The sequence below is a fragment of the Meleagris gallopavo genome, chromosome 4 (genome assembly GCF_000146605.3).
Source record: "Meleagris gallopavo isolate NT-WF06-2002-E0010 breed Aviagen turkey brand Nicholas breeding stock chromosome 4, Turkey_5.1, whole genome shotgun sequence".
NCBI classification, from domain to species: domain Eukaryota; kingdom Metazoa; phylum Chordata; class Aves; order Galliformes; family Phasianidae; genus Meleagris; species Meleagris gallopavo.
The window spans coordinates 42,183,924-42,203,901 of record NC_015014.2 but is presented as its reverse complement, the minus strand read 5'-3'; the positions used below and the strand labels follow the sequence as shown (position 1 = coordinate 42,203,901).

General features: G+C 41.5%; 1 protein-coding gene across 1 annotated transcript; it reads left to right on the top strand.

Annotated features, from left to right (window-relative positions):
* Positions 1–753: 753 nt before the first annotated feature.
* On the top strand, positions 754–19,813 carry PDGFRA (platelet derived growth factor receptor alpha). The gene is made up of 18 exons (XM_010710106.3): positions 754–848; positions 2,033–2,347; positions 4,650–4,913; positions 5,147–5,277; positions 6,637–6,808; positions 6,912–7,101; positions 7,622–7,737; positions 8,224–8,350; positions 9,339–9,532; positions 9,940–10,034; positions 10,136–10,268; positions 14,275–14,379; positions 15,101–15,211; positions 15,486–15,639; positions 16,952–17,118; positions 18,228–18,343; positions 18,936–19,058; positions 19,649–19,813. Exons 1-18 carry the CDS (start codon positions 800–802, stop codon positions 19,796–19,798), a joined length of 2,712 nt encoding a protein of 903 aa, XP_010708408.1. The 5' UTR covers positions 754–799; the 3' UTR covers positions 19,799–19,813.
* The last annotated feature ends 165 nt before the right edge of the window (positions 19,814–19,978 follow it).

The following is a 19,978-nucleotide window of genomic DNA, read 5'->3' as shown; positions in this document are numbered from 1 at the left end:
CTTTGAGTAGAAATAGGTTCAGACTACACAAAAATTACAGTGGTGCTTGTTGTCGTTGTTGCCTCCTCACCACTGATGCTTTATGACTATTTGTTTGAAAGCTGAAATTATCACGTATGATGTATGGCTCTTCACACTGCTGAGGAGAAGAGCCGCTCAGTGATGGCAGTGCAGGCCTGCAGTCCATTGGGTATTTATTCCATCAGGAAATGTTGGCATATGTTTTAAATAGCATGTCTCTCAATCAAGGGAATTCTTGCTAAATAAGCAATAAACACTATTGTCTTGTATTGTATTCAGTAAGCTATATATATACATGTGTACAATGGTAAAACAAAAATATCACTTACAATTGCGAGATTTATAATAAAAGTAGGTTTTAAATATACATTTTCTCCCCCCTAAAAAGCTGCAAGCAGCAAAAATTCAGATGCATACAGCATACAGCCGTCGTACTCTCACCAGCTTCGACCCCGCATCAGGGCAGGGTGTTTCTTTGGGCTCTGTGCTGGATGCCGTGGCAGGCAGCAGGCTGTGTGCAGGCTGTTTGCTGCGAGTGCCAGCTCTGGGCTCCGTTTCCAGAATTCAGGAGTGGGGTGGGCCAGAATGGGTGAGGAGCAGCAGTCATGGTTCCTTGGCCATATCACCATCTCCACGTAGCCCCATGCACCACACCAAGCTGTGTGTGCAAGTGGGGTCCCAGGGACGTGCCTGCCTTTAGCAGCGAGGGATCCTGCAAGCTGCTGTAGCTATTAACTGGCTCCCTGTTGCCTTCTTTCTGTTTCAGTTGTCGCTAGCTATGGGTACTCCCCCAAGGACGTTCCTGATCCTGGGATGTTTTCTCACAGGTAATATTGCTCACTCCTCTAAGCCATCCCTGCCCCTTCATAAATCCATGTTTAAGTTCCCCTTCACTACATTAACCCACACCAAATGGCTGGCCAGCCGCCTCCAGCTTCTATTTCTCTGCTCTTTCCGTTGGTAGGCCAAGAGAAAGCAGAGCTCCAGCTGCCAGTCCTGCCATGCTGGAGTACCTTGGCACAGGCCAGGCTGCCTGTGTGGGCCCGGCACCCCCGTCCCCACCACAGAGCTGCCCACATCTGCAGGACGCATGGCGCTGGGAGGGGAGGGCAAGGCTTGCCACAGGGCTGCCAAATATAGAACGGGCCCTGCAGGCTCAGATAACACATGCAGATGTGGGAAACTGGTTTCAAAGAACGTCTGGGCTCCCAGCGCTGGTTTGTTGTGCAGAGCTCACTTTCACACTGCTTCCCCGGTGAATTCCCCTTTCTTTTCCTTCAGGAACTGTGGGTGTAGACCTCATTTTCCTTCTGGGACTTGGCCCTGCACCAGCCCACCTACAAATTACCTATGCTTGCAAATCTGATCACATAAACATAGATTGCATCTGAAAAGAGGTGCCATCTACAACATCTAGTTCAGCGAAATACAGTTTTATTTGGCTGTAAACCCTCTGTACGCTTTCGCTAGAGGTAGACCTGATGCACAAACTTTGGATCCAAGCTCCCGCTCCAGCCCTCTGCAGAAATAGATGCCAGATGTAAAACACAGGTGTTGGCTTTGGGAAGCGGTTTCTAACTTTCAGTTGCGAGCTTACTCGAAAATTGTCTGACTGCTGACTTCCTGACCGCGTTGCACGGAGCGGCCCTGCAGCCCAGCCCTGCAATGCCCACGAACCAGCAGCCAGGGCAAAAAAGCAGCGCCCACATCTGGGCAGGAAGCCGAGGTGTGGATTGGGAGCCTTCTCTAACCTCGCCCTCTGTCTTTCACCTCTGGATGTGCCAAACAGAACGCTGCAAGCAAACACTCCTTGCTTAGCATTTCAAAGGGAGGCCATTTGCCCTGCGCTGGGAACAGCTCTGGCTTTTAACAAGGGCATACTTCCTGGGGTGTCAGTACGTCTGAAATGGCCATAAAGGTGCCTGCTCTGGGTCCGCACTGCCTCCTCTCCCATCCTCGTGCTGAGGATGGGCTGTGTGCTCATGTGTTCTTTATTTGTGTCTTTTTCCAGGACCGATCCTAACACTTTGCCAGCTTCCTCTGCCGACTATTGTTCCCAACAGAAATGAGATGGTTGTACAGCTGAATTCCAATTTCACACTCAAATGCTCTGGAGACAGCGAAGTGAGCTGGCAGTACCCGGTGACTGAGGGAAGCCACAGGATAGACATCAGGCACGAGGAGAACAACAGTGGCCTCTTCGTGACAGTGCTCGAAGTCGGAAATGCCTCAGCCGCTCACACGGGCATGTACGTTTGCTATTATAACCACACGCAAGTGGAGGATGGGGAAGTTGAGGGGAAGGACATCTACATCTATGTGCCTGGTAAGTGGGGGTGCCACAGCCCTCTTCAGGGGTGGGTGGGAGGGCTGCTCTGTAGGTATTCGTGGGAGGCATATTGCTGGGGGCAGCTTGCCCAGTGAGGGAAAGGAAATGACCTCTGAGCTGCTTTCTAACATGTAAATTGGGACCAGCACCTCTGAGTCTAAAGACACATTCTTCCTTCTTTATACTGGTTTTCACGTTTTTGGTTGAAGCTTCAGTTCTCAAGAAGGATGAATTTGGAGTCATACAGCATAATTGGTCCATTCATGGGTGACTTTGGTGGATGTTTGGGATTTGTGCTGGCCAAATTAGTGCCATGCCAGACACTGAAGCAGTCACTAGCTGGGGAGTGCCATTTCTTGTTCTTCACTTAATTAAAATTGAGAATAAGGAGAAGCTCACACATGCACAGGACCCAGGAAGCGTAAAGCAGCAGAGCTGTCTAGCGGTGGCTGTTTCAAGAGAGGTAGAAGCAAGAAATGCTGCTGCTGGCCAGCAATCTAGCTGAGGCAAGATTAAAATATGGTATTTCCACACAGCATTTCATGCAGTACCTGGTAATTTTCATGGCAACCACAGCCTTCCTAGTCCCTGTGCCACCATTCTCTGTAGTGGTGGAAAATCTGTTGGAAACAGAAGATATGGCATCCTTTCTTTTCCGAATTTCCTGTCATCAGCTATGTCCTTACACTCCCTTCTACTGGCTAGAAATTCCTTTGAAGGATTTCCACGCTATCCACCAAATAAAAATGATAGGATTTTTTATTTTTTTTACTTTTATTTTTTTTTTATTTTTTTAAATTGATTATGATAGGCACTGCAGACAGCTGCAGCTGGCTGCCTGGCAAAGCACTGAGTATTTCCCCGGTGTGCAGAGGATGAGTGGCAGAAGAGCAGGGCCAGAGGAGTCCAGGCTATGATGTTTGCAGTAAATAGTTTGAGCAGGAAATGAAGGAGAAAAGAAGGGATTGTAGATAATCCTGCAAAACTTATTTAAGTTTTAGAGGAGATGATGTCTGAAACTGTAAGGGGAATTGTGGAAGGGGAAAAGGGCAGGAAAGTATAATGAAGCTTTTTTAAGGCTATTTTGAAGTTTTTGCAGTTCATGATGTGTGATTTGAATGCAGTGATTCTTCCAAGACTTTCTCTACATTTCCCACAATAAACTTAAAACGTTTGTATTCATTTTTGAGGTAGTAAGAGGTTTCAGGCTTTGGCACGTGCATTTCAATTTCCAACCAGGTCTACCTATATCATCAAAAGATTTTGTTGTTAAGTGGGCTTGTAATTCACCTAGTAAAAGGATACAGAGGCAAGAGACGGAAGATTTCCTCAAGAAGAGGTTTTTTGGTTTGATTTTGAAGAGCGTGTAGATTTCAGCCTACCACATATGCAAGGCAGAGACGCCCTGTAATTTTTTCCACTCACCAAACATGAAGATGTCATAAATGCAGAAACATATCCTTTTCTCCAAATTACAGAGAATGATTCTGTTTCCACTATAAACTGTCTTTACAATTGTTTTTCCTGCAATGAATTAGGAGGGCAATGGGTGGCAGCAACCCACTTTGGCCAAGGAAGATTACTTTGAGACTTCACACAATATCCTAGTTTCACTAAAAGCACAGAGAAAACTAAACTAGGTGAATCTTGTTTCTGTTTCAAATTAAGTCGGGAAAATGAATACATGGATTTGGCAGGGTGTTTGGGATAGAGGGCTGTGTTTGGACTATTGTTACAAAAAGCCTGCCAGTGCAGCATAAATACTATTGTTGGAGGGATTTGTATTGCTGTTTATTAAATTTCATTATAAAGCTTCGCACAGAAGCTTCAGGCTAGTGGGGATTATTTGTTTATTCCAAATGGCCAAGCGCAGATAATATGAGGGCTCTGCTTTTTATGTTTGATATGTTATGCAATTCTGTTTTGAACTCAGTCTTTGGACTGGCCGGATAGGAAAGCTGGCATGTATTTTGTTGACTTTAAAAGAACTAAAATTACCAGGTGTTTGTTTGCTTTTTTATGGTTGGATACCAGCGTCTGAAAACCACATGCAGTGACCATAATTAACTATGTCTCATAACTGCAATGTTAGATATGTTAGGAAAGCATGAAGAGATGCACCCTGAAGTATTTTTGATGAAGTTGTGACTTTAATGGTGTTAGCCATATAAGCAACGCCAACACTGATTTCTACTGTACTAATTTCAGTTAGGTCCTATACATAGTCATTGACATCCAATTCCTCTACATGGACTTTAAAAAAACAAGGCGATGTAAACTTACTTCTTATTTCTTACAGACCCAGACATGCCTTTTGTTCCTTCCTTACCAGAAGACCAGTTCATCCTAGTAGAAGAAGGTGATCCCACCGTTATCCCTTGTCGGACAAGTGACCCAAGCGCTGAAGTGACTTTAGTTAACAGTTTAGACAAGCCTGTCTATGCTTTCTATGACAGCAAACAGGGCTTCGTAGGGAATTTCCTTGCAGGACCATATACATGCAAAACAATGGTTAAAGGCATGGAGTTCAAGTCCGATGAGTTCCTCATCTATATTTTAAGAGGTATTTATTTATTTTCATTTGGAAAAAAAGAAATAAGAACCTGAGAAATAATACGTAGGCCAGTTCCTTTCTCATATATAAGAGCTATATTAGCACTAGCATCATGGGGTTATATGATATACTTCTCTGATACTCCTTGCTCCTGCAGGTATATTGATAGTCACTTTTAGTTCGTAGCTCGCTCAGCAATTGCATAACTTTAAACTAAATTTGCACTCTCTCTCTTCTCTTAGCTACTTCACAGCTGCCGGTTGAAATTGAAGCTCTGAAGACTGTCTACAAAACAGGCGAGACCATCGTAGTAACTTGTGTGGTCTTTGACAATGAGGTGGTTAATTTACAGTGGAATTATCCCGGGAAAGTGGTAAATCTCTCTCTAATTTTTTTTGTTTGTTTGTTTGGATGTTTATAGTTACTTATTAGGAAGAAGGTGTGGTTGGAAATAATCTCTGCTCTGAATGAGGACAGCTGAGGAAAGAAAAACAAAGTAATTTATTTTACTTTCAGGGTACCATAGAAGAAAGCAGTATCAAAAGTTAGAGTGTTGTTAGCAAGTATGCAAAGCACGAGAGGAAGGTGAGGTGTGACTGGGAGCCCATGTGCAGAGGGAGGAATGCTGCCTCTCAGGTCTTGTGCTGGCTCAGAAAAAGAAATGTTGTGGAAATAGAAAGATCTAGGAATGTGTCAGACATCTGCACATAGTGCTACTGCTGAGGGTGTGAATCTCTAAAATAGCTGTCTTAAATCCTGGATTCTTCAGCATAATATAGAACGATGGGGAATCAAGTTCAGAGCCTTAGTTGCATCTTGTGCCAGCGTAAATTAAATGACTCTTACAGTCACTGCAATTACTCACTACAGGAACTTTCAAACAAAAAAGAGCATATGAGAAAAATGTTGTAAGAAAGTCTTAAAACTTTGAGACAACCTCAGAGCTCTTCAAACCTGCTTAACATCTTTATTCAGTGAAATTTGGTTAGTGTCCCTGTCAGTGGAGAATTCCACAGCATCCCATATAAAAATCTGGTAACTCAGGGCATAGAGCAGTAGAAATGACTCGTGATCCCAAATGACAGCTTTTATTTGAGTAAATTAAGATGCCAAAAGAAAAAGTGATTTTAGATTTTGTTCTGTTTTCTATGTTAAACATTAAAGCCTCTGCGATATACCATCTTTCAAAACTATCTGCAAAATGTTTTTTATTCTAGCTTCTTGTGGTTGATCATTCTCCCCATCCTTACTCTTGCAGGATTCTTCTCTTACCAATAAATTATTCTTGTTTTGAGAACAGGGAGGACAAAGCATCTAATAAATGGTTACTTTTTGTCTGGTGGAGGGGATAAAGCTTCACCCTTCTTTAGGGGAACAAAAGAAAGAAAATTCAAAAAGTGTCCTTCAGCTTTTCTATCTGAGGAGAAGGCAGCAGAATCAGTGAAATGCACTTTCAGGCTGCTCACCCAAAGTTTGCATGACATTTTGTTTCATATTAACAAAATACGAGCTCTAAATCTCCTCACTGGTCTGTGGCTGCCCCCAGAAGGACACTGTTTTTATAGACAGACCTTTTATGTCTGTGGCTTCAAGATATATCCCTGATTGAATAAACAATTCTTCTGACCTACAAGGTTTAGATGGTTGCTCTTGCTCCAGTGGCATCATAAATCCTCAATTTTCAGCTTATTTACTTAAGTAAGGTTTTTTTTTTTCCTTCTCCAAACTACAGAAAGAAAAAGGTCTGATAAAACTTGATGATATCAAAGTCCCATCGCAGAAGTTGGTTTACACGTTGACCATTCCTGACGCATCAGTGAAAGACACAGGGGATTATGAATGTACTGCTCGACATGCAACCAAGGAGGTTAAGGAAAATAAGAAAGTAGTCATTACAGTTCATGGTATAGTCTGATTTCAGTGTCCAAAAATTATTAATGTGTTAGAAAACACTCTTCTTGAAAAATGCTGCACAGCATTGTTCATGCATGGCTTTTTCATTTACAGACAAAGGGTTCATTCATCTAGAGCCTCAGTTTAGCCCTTTGGAAGCTGTCAATCTACATGAAGTCAAAAATTTTGTCGTCGATGTGCAGGCGTACCCCGCTCCAAAAATGTACTGGTTGAAGGATAATGTGACTCTGATTGAAAATCTTACTGAGATTGTTACTAGTTCAAACAGGGTCCAGGAAACACGGTAAAAATTCTCTTATGAATCTTACTTTGCCACGTTGGCTTGAGAGTTTCTCCCCTAGAAACCTGAGAACTTCTGCTTTCTCTTTCCACTGCAGTTTGTTGCTTCTTCCTCAATAACATTTAAAAATCCTGTGTTTTCTGCTCTAAAGGGTAATGCTTAATAGCATTAACATCTCCAAACCATACAAATCTTGAATTCTGGGTACTAACCCTCTTCAGTCCCTCCAAAAAATCTTCACTCCAATAATCTTTTGCTATTTCCAGAAAAATCACAGTCTTCGTTGGAGCCAAGCAGAATATAATAATGCCCACTTCTTTCTTGGTTGTGTTTTGGTAACTATTTACTGTTTGAACAATGATTTTAGTGCGAAGGCATGCCAGAAATGCTGAGTGTCAGCACATTATAATATCCACGTATCCAGATTATATGTTGCATTGAAGTAGATTTTTTATGCCTGCTTTAAACATACAAACAAAATATAAGCATACAAAAATACAAACCAGAACTCCCATTTCTGCAGGTTTCAAAGTGTACTAAAATTGATCCGGGCCAAGGAAGAAGACAGTGGGTACTATACTTTGGTTGCTGAAAATGAAGATGAGATTAAGAGATACACCTTCTCGTTACTAATTCAAGGTAAGGTCTCCCAAAGCCTTGCTCACCAGAACTGATGGGCCACAGCACAAACTTGATCCACTTACTCAACAATGAGTACTGGATTGCCTGAGCTATGGAGATAAGAGAAGTGTGAACTGGGCTTTCTGGAGCAGTGCATGTGTGCTGAGTCCTCACTGCTCTTGTACTCTAATCCTGGCTTTGACTTCTGCGCTGGCCTTGTGCCAGAAAGAAACTTTATCCTCCCGTCTAAGTTATTCCAGCTGACAGCGGGAACGATAACTCATTTAGCATGACATGAGGACGTGGCATACACACAGCACTTTCTTTTCATGGCTCTAGCCTGGGATAGCCCATGTTCCTCAGCAGACAGGGACCTCCTGGCCAAGTGGCTCTAGCTGCCACTAAGCTGTCAGACAAACCATACCTGCCCTGCTTTGTTTGAGATTCCAGGCTGCTTTTTTAGACTCTTTTGAATGTTTTAACAAATTCCTGACTCCTTTCCAGTTCCAGCCTTGATTTTAGACCTCATGGATGACCACCAAGGCTCTGCTGGCAGGCAGACAGTGAGGTGCTTGGCTGAAGGGACCCCGCTTCCTGATGTGGAATGGCTGGTTTGCAAGGACATTAAAAAGTAAGAAGAGGAGCTCTATCTAAAACATGACTGCTTTGTTCTTGGCTAGCTTAACATTATTAGTTATCGTACCATAGTGATAACTAATGTGTTATCAGTATCACATAGTGATAGTTTTCCTCATCAAGGAAAGTAAGCCATAATTCTAATGTCTTTTCAGAGACACATTGCTTATATTTCGATAGGTTTTCAGTACCCCACCTAGTGATTGTGTGCAATAGAAGAATACATAATGCACCCATTTAACTTTGATAAAAGCTTTGTGTTCATTAATTGAATGTAGTAGATCTTAAAGGTACCCGTCCCTCCATTCTGAGGGCTCCTGCTACTTCACAGGTAGCTCAGATGCCTCATTAACATTCTTGCATGCTTCTAAATTTTCACTTGAACAATTTCCCCCCAGATTATAATTGTCACTTTCTAAGTGTTCTAGACATACGTAGTAATCATTCCTGGCTTTGCTGGTCTGGACTGTTTCCTTCTGTAGCTGCTGGGAGCTGTTGAGCTCTCTCTGGGAGGTTGTGTATGCCAAGGAGAAGGAGACTAAACATGGAAGGAGTCTAGGAGCCCTGGGACCTCCCATCTGTGCTGCACTCCCACTGTACTAAAATCTCCTCCTGCCACCTGGGACAATCGTCCTCTTAGCCCTGCCCCAGGAAGCCTTGTATGGCATGAAGGATTCAGGTAGAAGTAGAGAAGCATCTACTGCTGCAACTCTACAGGATACCTAGTATCACCAAGATCTATCTTTACTGGACCCACTGGGCTACATTTTCAAATTTTCAAAGTGTCAGCAATAGCTAGGACCAGAAGGCTGATAATTCCAATGGGAGAACGATGCAGGCTTTTCACAGAGGTGGTTTTAAGCACTCCTGGTTTTTAAAATTATAATTGATAGAAGAAAGGCATAGGAAAAGATTATTCCTATTGTGGTGACTCTTTATCCACACCTACACCCAACACGTGTTTCCACTGTTACTCTCTGCAGATGCAGCAATGACTCTTCCTGGACTCTTCTGACTAACAATATCTCTGATATACACATGGAAGCCCACCTGGATGAGAAGAATATGGTAGAAAGCCAGGTGACCTTCCAGAAGGTAGAGGAAACCCTGGCTGTGAGATGTGTAGCAAGAAACGACCTTGGTGCTGTTACTCGGGAACTGAAACTTGTGGCTCCCAGTGAGTTTGCTTTGTCCTTCTGTAAGATTACAGCAGCCAGCTTGACCTCTCATTAACACACCTCATTTTAGTCTATAAGAAAGTTTAGTAGATAAAAACATAAACTGCTGCAAATAAAAATAAATGAAAATGGATTTTATCTACCCAGGAACATCTGAGAATGAGGCATTTTACAGGTCTTTATGGGATATCTGATTGATTTTATCATTTTATTATGAGTGGCTGTTCTAAACAAAGAAGACTGTAGCTCTGAGAGGTTCAGAGAGGCTTAACAGTCACCAGCCCAGGAGCTATTTCCACATCTGTAGGACATGGGAACTACAGAGGTGTAGGAGATGGGTGTCTTGTATACGTGTCATGCTTTCATGGCTCAGGAGGAAAATATGGCCTGTCTTTTTACTCCACAGCCTTGCGATCAGAACTGACGGTGGCTGCTGCCGTCTTAGTACTGTTGGTGATTGTGATAATTTCACTGATTGTCCTGGTCATCATCTGGAAACAGGTAAACTAAAAAGAAATATTTCAGTTTGGACGCTGAGCCCAGTTGGGTTTTGATCTCAAGTCAGACATAAGGCTAATGATTACATTCAATATGCTTTGCAGAAGCCAAGGTATGAGATAAGATGGAGAGTCATTGAGTCTATCAGCCCTGATGGGCATGAATACATTTATGTGGACCCAATGCAGCTACCGTATGACTCCAGATGGGAGTTTCCTCGAGATGGGTTAGTGCTTGGTAAGTTTCCTCATGGTCACGAAGGCCAGAGTCTCTCTTTATCTGTTTTCCATGGTTCTCCTTCCACATCCCCTTCTGCACTGGTGTCAGCCTCGAGCAACTCATGTTAGTGTTTTCTACACCTTCATTCCAGCACTGCAATGCTCCAGATGTGCAGTGCCCATCTCAACATGACTTAAGTGGTCCTTGCCAGGGTTAAATTCCAGCTCCAACAGACACCCACAAGAAGTGAATCAGTATTTTTAATTTGCAAGACATTTATGTTTATGTGGAGAAGCCAAGGGAAACCTGCAAGTAGTTATATAATTTTATTAGAAATATTTTTTAGATTATTAATCCATGATGTGCATGAATAATTGCTGAGTAACTGCATAATGTGTTTTTGAGGTTAGTGCCTTTCATCCTTCCGCCTTTGCTTTCTTGTTTTGTTGTCCCTGCATTAGAGTTCATACAGAATTCAGCTAACTGGCCTGATATGTCATTTATATCAGTTGAAACTGTAGAGATTATAAACAATTTTGATGTTTTATCCAGAGAGTGCTTTAAGTGCATAAATCAGCCCTCCCTTAGAGGTGCCTGTGCATCAAGCTGCATACAAAAAAATGCAGAAGAGAACTGAAGGGAGAGTTTTTGTTCGATGCTGTTTACAGAATGCATTCCCCTGCGTCGTTCTCCTTGCCCCACCATACAGAAAGAATTGATGCTAATTCTCAAAAGAAGAGACACAATTTTTTCTGGTTCAGGAATGACTTCCTTTGATTAAATTCATGTTGCTAATTGAAAACTAGGAAAGGGTGAATATTTAATGGAATTATTTTATTACAATTCAGACTTTAATTATCTGCCTAAATAGGATTTGTCAGATCTGAGTTAACAGACCACCGCTGTGACTTTGTCTACCTCTGACTCATGAGCACCAGTCTCCTTCAGTGCTTTTCCGTTTTCAAGTACATTCACGACAGTCAGAGCTTTAAACTTGGTTGCTACTTGTCGTGCTAGCAAACAGGACTGCTCAAACATTCTTCTTGACGTGGTTAAGATTTCTCTGCTGGCAGTTTTGCCTTTTTAAATGTTTCCTATCAGGCTGATGGGAACCTGTTTTGTTTCTAAATCTGGTAATTCTGGTCTATGTGGGTTTTCCCTTATTGAGGTGGAAGATGGCAGCAAAGGAATCACACCTTTAACTCAAGGAGGCTCTGAAGGAGGATGAAAAAACATTTTGGCTCATTCATATGAGTGCTTCTCACTCTAGCTGAGTAAGCCAGCTGGTGTCTATTTGTGTATATGGTTTTTCTTCTTTCTTTTTTTTTCCAGCTAGTAGTGCCTGGAGTGTAGAGCAGCATTAAATGCCAACTCTGAACGTTGGCTGGCTGGAGTTACCATTAATAAATTAGAGTTACATGGCACATTTCCCTTTGCTATCTCCTCTCCACTATGCGTGTAATACTTTGCTATTTAAAACACCCAGTAGCCAGCACAGGACTAGGGGATGTACAACAACAAGAAATTGGATAATGCAGTGAGCTGCTTGTGTGCCATTCTCCCTGGCACTGCTGAGAAGCAGTGAGGTCCCTGCAGGACATCCTCCTTCAGCTGGGGAGGCAGGGGCCAGGGCCCTTTGAGGAGAGGGACCTGTGTGCTGTGGGATCTTAGGGCTTTGGGATGTCAGTAGAGGCTGCAGAGTTGCTCCCATCACTTCCTAATAACCCCCCCCTTTTGTCACATGAAATGCTGGTCTAATAGAATCAGACCCATCTCCATTTGCAGCTTGCAAAAGGCAAGTTAAGGTTCAAGGTTTATTGCATTTAGGGATGTGGTACCTAATTTCTCATGAGTCTGGAAGCTGGGTATAGATTATAAAGCTTGTTTGGCTTTTGGTATTAGTCAAGAAAGTTATGGTTCAGTATGGGGTGAATCCAAGTTTAACTTTAGCCAAAGAACAGTCTGGTCAAGAAAACCGTGTTTGGGACTTCATCTTTGTGGACATGTCCTCTAGATCAGAAATATGGCACCTCTGTGCTGGTCTCAGCAGACGTTACAGACCTGGGCAGAGGTTGGACTGAAGTTAGCTCTCACCCTGAGTACAGTTCCTCTAGAAGCTTCAGGAGCTTGGAAGTGATGCTGTCTGCACAGTCCTTCTGTCACAGAGAAGCAGTCCTGTTCCTCCAGCAGGCAGATCCCAGTCATGCCTTTATACTACTAATAATAAATGCACAATTTAATTTTGGTCTCTGCTGAAGGCCTTGACATCCAGAACGTGATGGAGCTGGTTGCATTACAAATGCCTCCAACTTGTAAGCAGTCAGCTCCCACCTGGCTCTGAATTTCAAGTGCAGAACAGATGGGATGTGCGTTGAGAGGGGTGAAAAGGGGAATAGCAGCAATAGCTCCCTGCCACTCCGGAAGTACTCCCCCTGCCTCTGAATGCGCTCAGGCTGGGCTGAGGGACGGGAGGGAGATGTGTGTCTCATGGTTTGGGGAGGAATTGGCTCGTGAAGACAAGAAGATCAAGAAGCATCAGCAAACGCGATCACTTTCTGAAGGGCTGCATCCTGCCATGTGGCTCCCAGATTTTCAGGCTGAAAAATTTCAGGGGCCAAATTTCAGGTTGTTTGAATTAGTCTGAAATTTAGTGGGAAGATTTCTCACATCCTGACTGACTGGAAAGAATAACTTGGAGCACAGGAATCTTGAGAAGAAACAGCATGGTTTTCGTGTGCATGACAAACTACACTGTCATGATCTTGGAGAAGTTCTTAGTTGTAACTCATCTAAGTGCACACCATTTCTTGTGCTTGCTAATGATGTAGATATTTATTTTTGGATGGAAACTTATTCCCTAAAGAGTGTATACAATAAAAGTATGGGCTGTAGCCTTAGGATAACAGAAACATGTGGTATTGCATGCCATATAACACCTTCAGATGTGTAAAAGGCAGAAAGTTCAAACTGCAAGTGAACATCATAGACAAAATGCCATTTATCTCCATTGTAAAAAGCCCTATATAGTCTCCTCATGTTGGAAGTTAAAAAAAAAAAAAGAAAAAGAAATGAAATTGCTCATTGGGAATATGAAAACGTCCTGGCATCTGGAGCTCATATAGGGGTTTGTTCACTGAATAAACGCTGCCTTAATGAACTTGCTGTCCAATATGGAATGAATGAATTATAGTATTTTAGATTATGTTTGTGCACTTCATACTTCTCTAGAATTCTAATCAATCTATACACAATTTTTCTCCATGCTGCATCCATAATAGAAGACAGGATATAATAATCAAAACTTTTTGTCTAAATTGATTTGTGGGAAGAATAAATATGTATAAACATTAGCTGTTTCATCATAGCACTTGGAAATTTGCAATAAAATTTATTCGACCAGATGAAACACACTTGTATATTAAACTTCAGAGGAGTTTCCCTCATATGTGATCAATATGTATTTCAGCTTCCTTCAGATTACTGATGGTCTTGCTTGTCTATTTCTAAATGTTCTACTGATTCTCTTCAGCCTGTCTTGTTGCTAGCTGTATCAGCATCAATATAGCAACCTAAAACCACAGCTGGAGACCCTAGTTCAGATCTGAAGTGAAGGCCACAACTGTGCTGTAGTCAGATACCGACTGAGGCAAGTTTAGGCATAGGAAGTTCAGTGCTTAGGGAGGGTGAGGGTGGAATGGCAGAATAAGGGACAAATCTCTATGAACTGCACTGTTTCTCAGAGCTCTTCTCCTATAAGATCCCACATATAGATGTGCTTCTAATGCTTGCTTGCTTGCTTTCATTTAGGAACTGTACTTAATTTCTTTAAAATATATTTGCGTTTTCTGTTTAACAACATCACATATTATTATTACTATTATTATTATTATTATTATTATTATTATTATTAACATCAGTGTTCTGTCTAAGTGAGTGAACTCATAGCCCGAAGAGGAACAGCAGCAGAAAACGAGGCTAATTGCTGTTACACACTGGAGTCAATAATGATCTTTCTCACGTCCAGGTCGAATCCTTGGTTCTGGTGCATTCGGAAAAGTGGTGGAAGGGACAGCATATGGACTGAGTCGTTCTCAACCAGTGATGAAAGTAGCTGTGAAAATGCTGAAACGTAAGTTATCAACATTCCATTTTCTATTCTAGTTAGTGCATGTTCCCATTATGTTATTTGAGCACTGCTTGTGTATAAATAGCTTCTCCATATCTGAATTTTCAACTCTACCTGCAGTGTGGAGGGAGCTGGTTTGTACCAGTTGCTCAAGAACCGTGAGGAACTTTCTAGCGCTGAAAAAAGCAGCTTGCAAAGTGCCTCTGTGCTACACAGGCAATCTAATGTACCCCTGGAAAAGGGCAAACAGACTGGGTCAGCTCTAGAGATAGATCAAACAAGTCCTCTTTCCTGATGGATATCTGGAGCCCTTTTGTTACTTACAATGCTTCTCAACCAGGACATTTTATTTTCCTCCTCCTACCTTTTGTATCTTCTGCTCCATAGAAGAGGTCTCCATCAGCAGAGCTGATGGTCATTCATTAGGTGTTCAAGAATCATGGAGGTGTGGTACTTAGGGATATGGTTTAGTGGGCAAAATTGATGGTTAGTGTATGGTTGGACTAGATGATCTTAGAGGTCTTTTTCAATCTTTATGATTCTATGATTCTATGACTTACGACTCTTCTTCAAGTCTTAAGAAGTCTTATTGTTAAGAAAAGGACACAGTCTTCTTCTAGAAATCATTTTAGAAATGCTCTTCTGAGGCAAGCAAAGAGAGATCAATTGTTATTGTGAAGATGGTGATTGCTTTTACTCAGCGGCGGGTATAATTTTTCAACAGCTACGGCTAGATCCAGTGAAAAACAGGCACTCATGTCTGAACTGAAGATAATGACACATCTTGGGCCCCATCTGAATATTGTGAACCTGCTTGGAGCTTGTACAAAATCAGGTGGGTTTGGCTGATTAAGTGGAAGCTTGTTGTGGAGCTGTCATTCACTGTTTAACAATCACACAAATATCCAGTGTGACCTTGACCTCAACATTAAATGTAGATAAATATAAGATTTCTCAAGCCTACTTGTTATTTGGCAGTAGTTACAGTCATAACTTAATAAATTGAAATGTATTAACTCCTAGTAATCTTCATGTTTTATATTTGATTTTCTGTTGTCTTTGGGAGCTGTCATTTTTGAAAGATGCATTATTTTGCCTTATTTCATCAGGTCCTATTTACATAATCACTGAATACTGCTTTTATGGTGATTTGGTGAACTATCTGCACAAGAACAGGGACAACTTCCTCAGCCGACATCCAGAGAAACCAAAGAAAGATCTGGATATTTTTGGGATGAACCCAGCTGATGAAAGCACAAGAAGGTGGGAAAGAGGGGAAAAAAATGTATGACCTACAACGTAAGGAATAGCATTACTAACTCTTATTCCTTTCCTTTCATTCCTTGATTTGGAGCTCTCCCTAATTCATCTCAATGGGCTTTTGTTTACGAGTACTGTTAGATCTAAAAAGATTTCAGTGGCTTCTGTTCAATATGCCTGACATGCATCCTAGATCCATGTTTCCTCTGTGCAGATGCCCACAGCCTCAGGACTATGTTCCCCATAGACACAGCTGCTTACAACCTTCCTTTTAAATAAGATACACGGGAGAACAAACACACAGATTTGCAGACCTATTATACAAATTTCACTCTGCCCAAAGTAGTGTGAGAGATATATGGATTTAGAGGAAAAACTATTATCTTTACCGGACAACAGTAGCCCTGCACCTGCCTTGTTCCAGCATCTCTGGAGCACACGGTCAATGTTGTCTCCATTCCCTCTTCCCTATCTGACTCTGAGGTCCCAAAACATGTTTCCAATAAGAAAGCACAGCCTAGTGTTGCTCCTGTTTCTGTCCTGTTTCTGTTGTCTCTGTCCATCCAAGTATTACAGATAGAGCACAGCTATCTGATTTCCTTGTTTCCTATTTGGGAATTTTTCCTGTTTAAAACTCCTTTCCTTCAAATAATGCAGCAGAGCTTGCTATCTGTGTTCAAGCATTCTCCTTTATCTACCAATGGTCTAGCTAGTCTCAGTGTATTGTTTCGAGCAGCTTTTGCCAGATGACGGTGGAGGAAGCTTGTCATTATGCATTAAACAATCAAGCAATGTCGTAACATCAGGCAGGATTAAGAAGAGGTCAGAAATTCTTTCAAAAAACCACACTGGCAAATAGACCAACTGACAGTAGCCAAGTCCATCTGGGACTATTCTTCTAAGCATGGGTTTGCTCAGCTTGACTGGGTTTGATGCAAACTGTGTGAGTGAATAAATTGATCTGTCTTTTTTAACTCATTGAACTAAACGCCCTATGTAGTAATGGTTGAGTTCAGTGAGATTGCTGGAAGTTAGATAAGATGTGTCTATATACCTGACTGATGACAAAAGGACAAGTTTGAAGCACTTGTATAGGTTCAACTACTGTAGTCTGTGGTAACGTGTGTGTGATAGTACATTGCTGTGTTGTAATGCAATTATGTGTGTTCTCTATCAGTAAATCAGCTCTTAAAACCTTGTATTTCTTAGCAGTGCAAATGTGTGTCCTAAGAACTGTCAGATCATAGGATGGCAGGGTAGCCACCTTCCTTGATAACTGATACAACTGCTGCTTTTTTTTTTTTTTTAATTTCAGCTATGTGATTTTATCATTTGAAAACACTGGAGAATACATGGACATGAAACAAGCTGATACAACTCAGTACGTGCCAATGCTGGAAAGGAAAGAGGGATCTAAATACTCTGACATTCAGAGATCTGTATATGATCGACCTGCTTCATATAAGAAGAAATCTTTGTCAGGTAACATAGAGTTGTCCTATTTGCATGCATCCCTAACACAAATAAACGTGTCTGATTTTTGCCACTTATGATACGGCTGTAAACTACTCAACTGTGTTGTATCTGCGTATCAGTATCAACTATAAGCTGAAAGCTGGTGCCTTATGATTCTGTGATTCTGTGACTGTCAGCGTGCTCTGGTGGCACCGCGTGCTGCTGGGGCAATTTGTTTGCTTCTGTACTGAAGTGCTTAGGGGCCATATTCTGCAGTGGTGCTGCAGACATTCTTTGGAGGCAGTGGTTTCACTAGTCTTGTAGTCTGCAAGATTTTGAGCAGTAGGAATGAACAACAATAACGGTAATTTATATTGCTCTGTTTCCACTTACATTTCACATTAACTGACACCAAATGCACAACAATTCCAAATACTTTCCTGGATTATGTAATGAGGATAATGAATACATCCTATTCCCTGTTCCTTTTCTTAGAATCTAAATATGCTTTACTTAAAAATAGGCACAGTCACTTCTGGCTCTAGGCCCCAGGAACTGAAGCATAGCCAGCCCCAGATTTACATGGCAGACTAAAGTACTCATATTGTGCTCTAGGACAGTAGGGATAAATGAATCACAGAATCATGACTGTTTTTTTGCCAACATCTTTCATAAAAAATATAAGATTATTTGCCATAGAATTCCTGATCGTTTTTGCTGGTACTGGATCTGTTCCAATGAACACTCTTTGGGAAACAGCAGTGTTCAGAAAGCGTAAGTGGATAGGAATGTATGTGTATGCAAAAAAACCTGGTAAATGTTTTTGAACCACACACTGAGTATTATAAACAACCTGTGTAACACTTCAGTGGACCTTTTAAATTTCTTTTTTTCCTGCAATTTTGTGTGGAAATAATACAGACAGGAGAAAAAACAAAAGTTATATTTAACACTAAAAGCAGTATATGTCAGCAACTGATGCAGACATCAGCATTGGTTAGTTATTGTGAAGACTGTTTTGGTCATGGCAGCCTGTTAAAGTCATCAGCTCAGAATCATGACAGGTAGAGGAAATGGATGCTGCTTTCACACTTTGCAGCACAAATGTACATATACTTTTCTCTGTTTTTCAATAGAATCAGAAGTAAAAAACCTTCTTTCAGATGACAGTTCAGAGGGTCTGAGCCTACTGGATTTGCTAAGCTTCACCTACCAGGTTGCACGGGGAATGGAATTCTTGGCTTCTAAAAATGTAAGTAAATAAAACAGTAAGTAAAAATGCAAGAAGTGTCCAAATGTCTCAACTATGGGTTTCAGTTTAGATTCTGAAAACAAATACAATATAATCGTGTTTTGGGGTTCTAGCCAGCTTTTTAACTTACCTGGAGGCTGAGTCTGTCATGATTTGAGAAATCAAAGCAACATCCTCGTTTTCAGCCTGTGTCATTGGTAAAGTCAGGGTCATAGGTCAGTGGTGGATCTCAGCAAGGTCTAGGTGGAGGATCCATCCAAACACAGGCCAGTGTGGTGCAAGCACAGTCTATCATTAGCACACCATGGGTGGAGGGGACAGGCATCACTTTTGCATCCTTCCCACTGTTGTAAATGCACATGAGCCCCTTCTGGTTTTTTTTTGTCCCCCCTCTGGAGGACTCATGCCTCCATGATTCTGTTAGAGGACAGTATCAGTGCCTGTGCAGTAAAAGAAGGTTAAGAACTGTATAAGAAGTTTAGAGTGTGCCCAGAAAGCCAACATGATCTGGGTGTTTTCAGAGAGCTTTGGAAGTGAAACAGCCCTCTAGGAATTAGCTCTTCCTTGAAAGACTTAATGTCTCTCCATGCAGTGTGTACACCGTGACTTGGCAGCTCGTAATGTCCTTCTGGCTCAAGGCAAAATCGTGAAGATCTGTGACTTTGGGTTGGCTAGAGACATCATGCATGATTCCAACTACGTCTCCAAGGGCAGCGTATGTATTTCTTAATCTCCTGAGCTTTGCTTTAACCGCAATGAGAAGTGTCAGCCTTAAATGCCGGTTAGCAGTATTGGTTACACTAATTAACTGCTGAGATGAGCACTCTCGAGAACAATCTATCTTCAGTTCATTAATTCTTGTGACTTTCCTAAGATTGCTTGAAAGCTGGAAAGCTCTTTGCCCTCACTTAGTGCTTCGCAGACTTACATTTTAACTGGCAAGTTTTGTGAGTAGATAAATTAAGGATCTGTCACTATGTAGAGTAGCAACACGTCCATCAATGACATATCAGATCTAGATCATCAGTGCCACCCTTTGCACTATACCTCCAATCAGCCTACTCATTTGCTAGTGAGAAAATGAATACAGTTGTAGTTTAATAAACTCTTGTGGGGAGCAGGGTAGCGTTGCTTCTAATCCTGATATCTCCTTGTGAAATGGAATTAAAAATATGTACTAGCCACATTCACAAGTTTTTTTTATTAAAGAGAAGCTAATCCCAACTGTCAAACAATGGTTGTAACAGGAAGCATTTCTTTAATGACTAATCTATGTGGTTTGGGGTTTATTTCTTTCTGCTACAGACTTTCCTTCCAGTAAAATGGATGGCACCTGAAAGCATTTTTGACAATCTGTACACAACATTAAGTGATGTCTGGTCTTATGGTATTCTGCTGTGGGAAATATTTTCTCTTGGTATGTACTGTGAACACTTTCTTACATGTTGTAATTAATTTTTTTCAGTCCAAGCTATTCTACATACAGCGTTTCAAATCCTACAGTAGGAATATAGATGTAAAATCAACTTTTAGTTTATTCTACATGAGGTTTCAAGTCCCAGCATTAACTTTGAAGAAGTCCCTATTCACCAAAAGATTTGGTTTTATTTATTTATTTATTTTGCAAGGGTATGT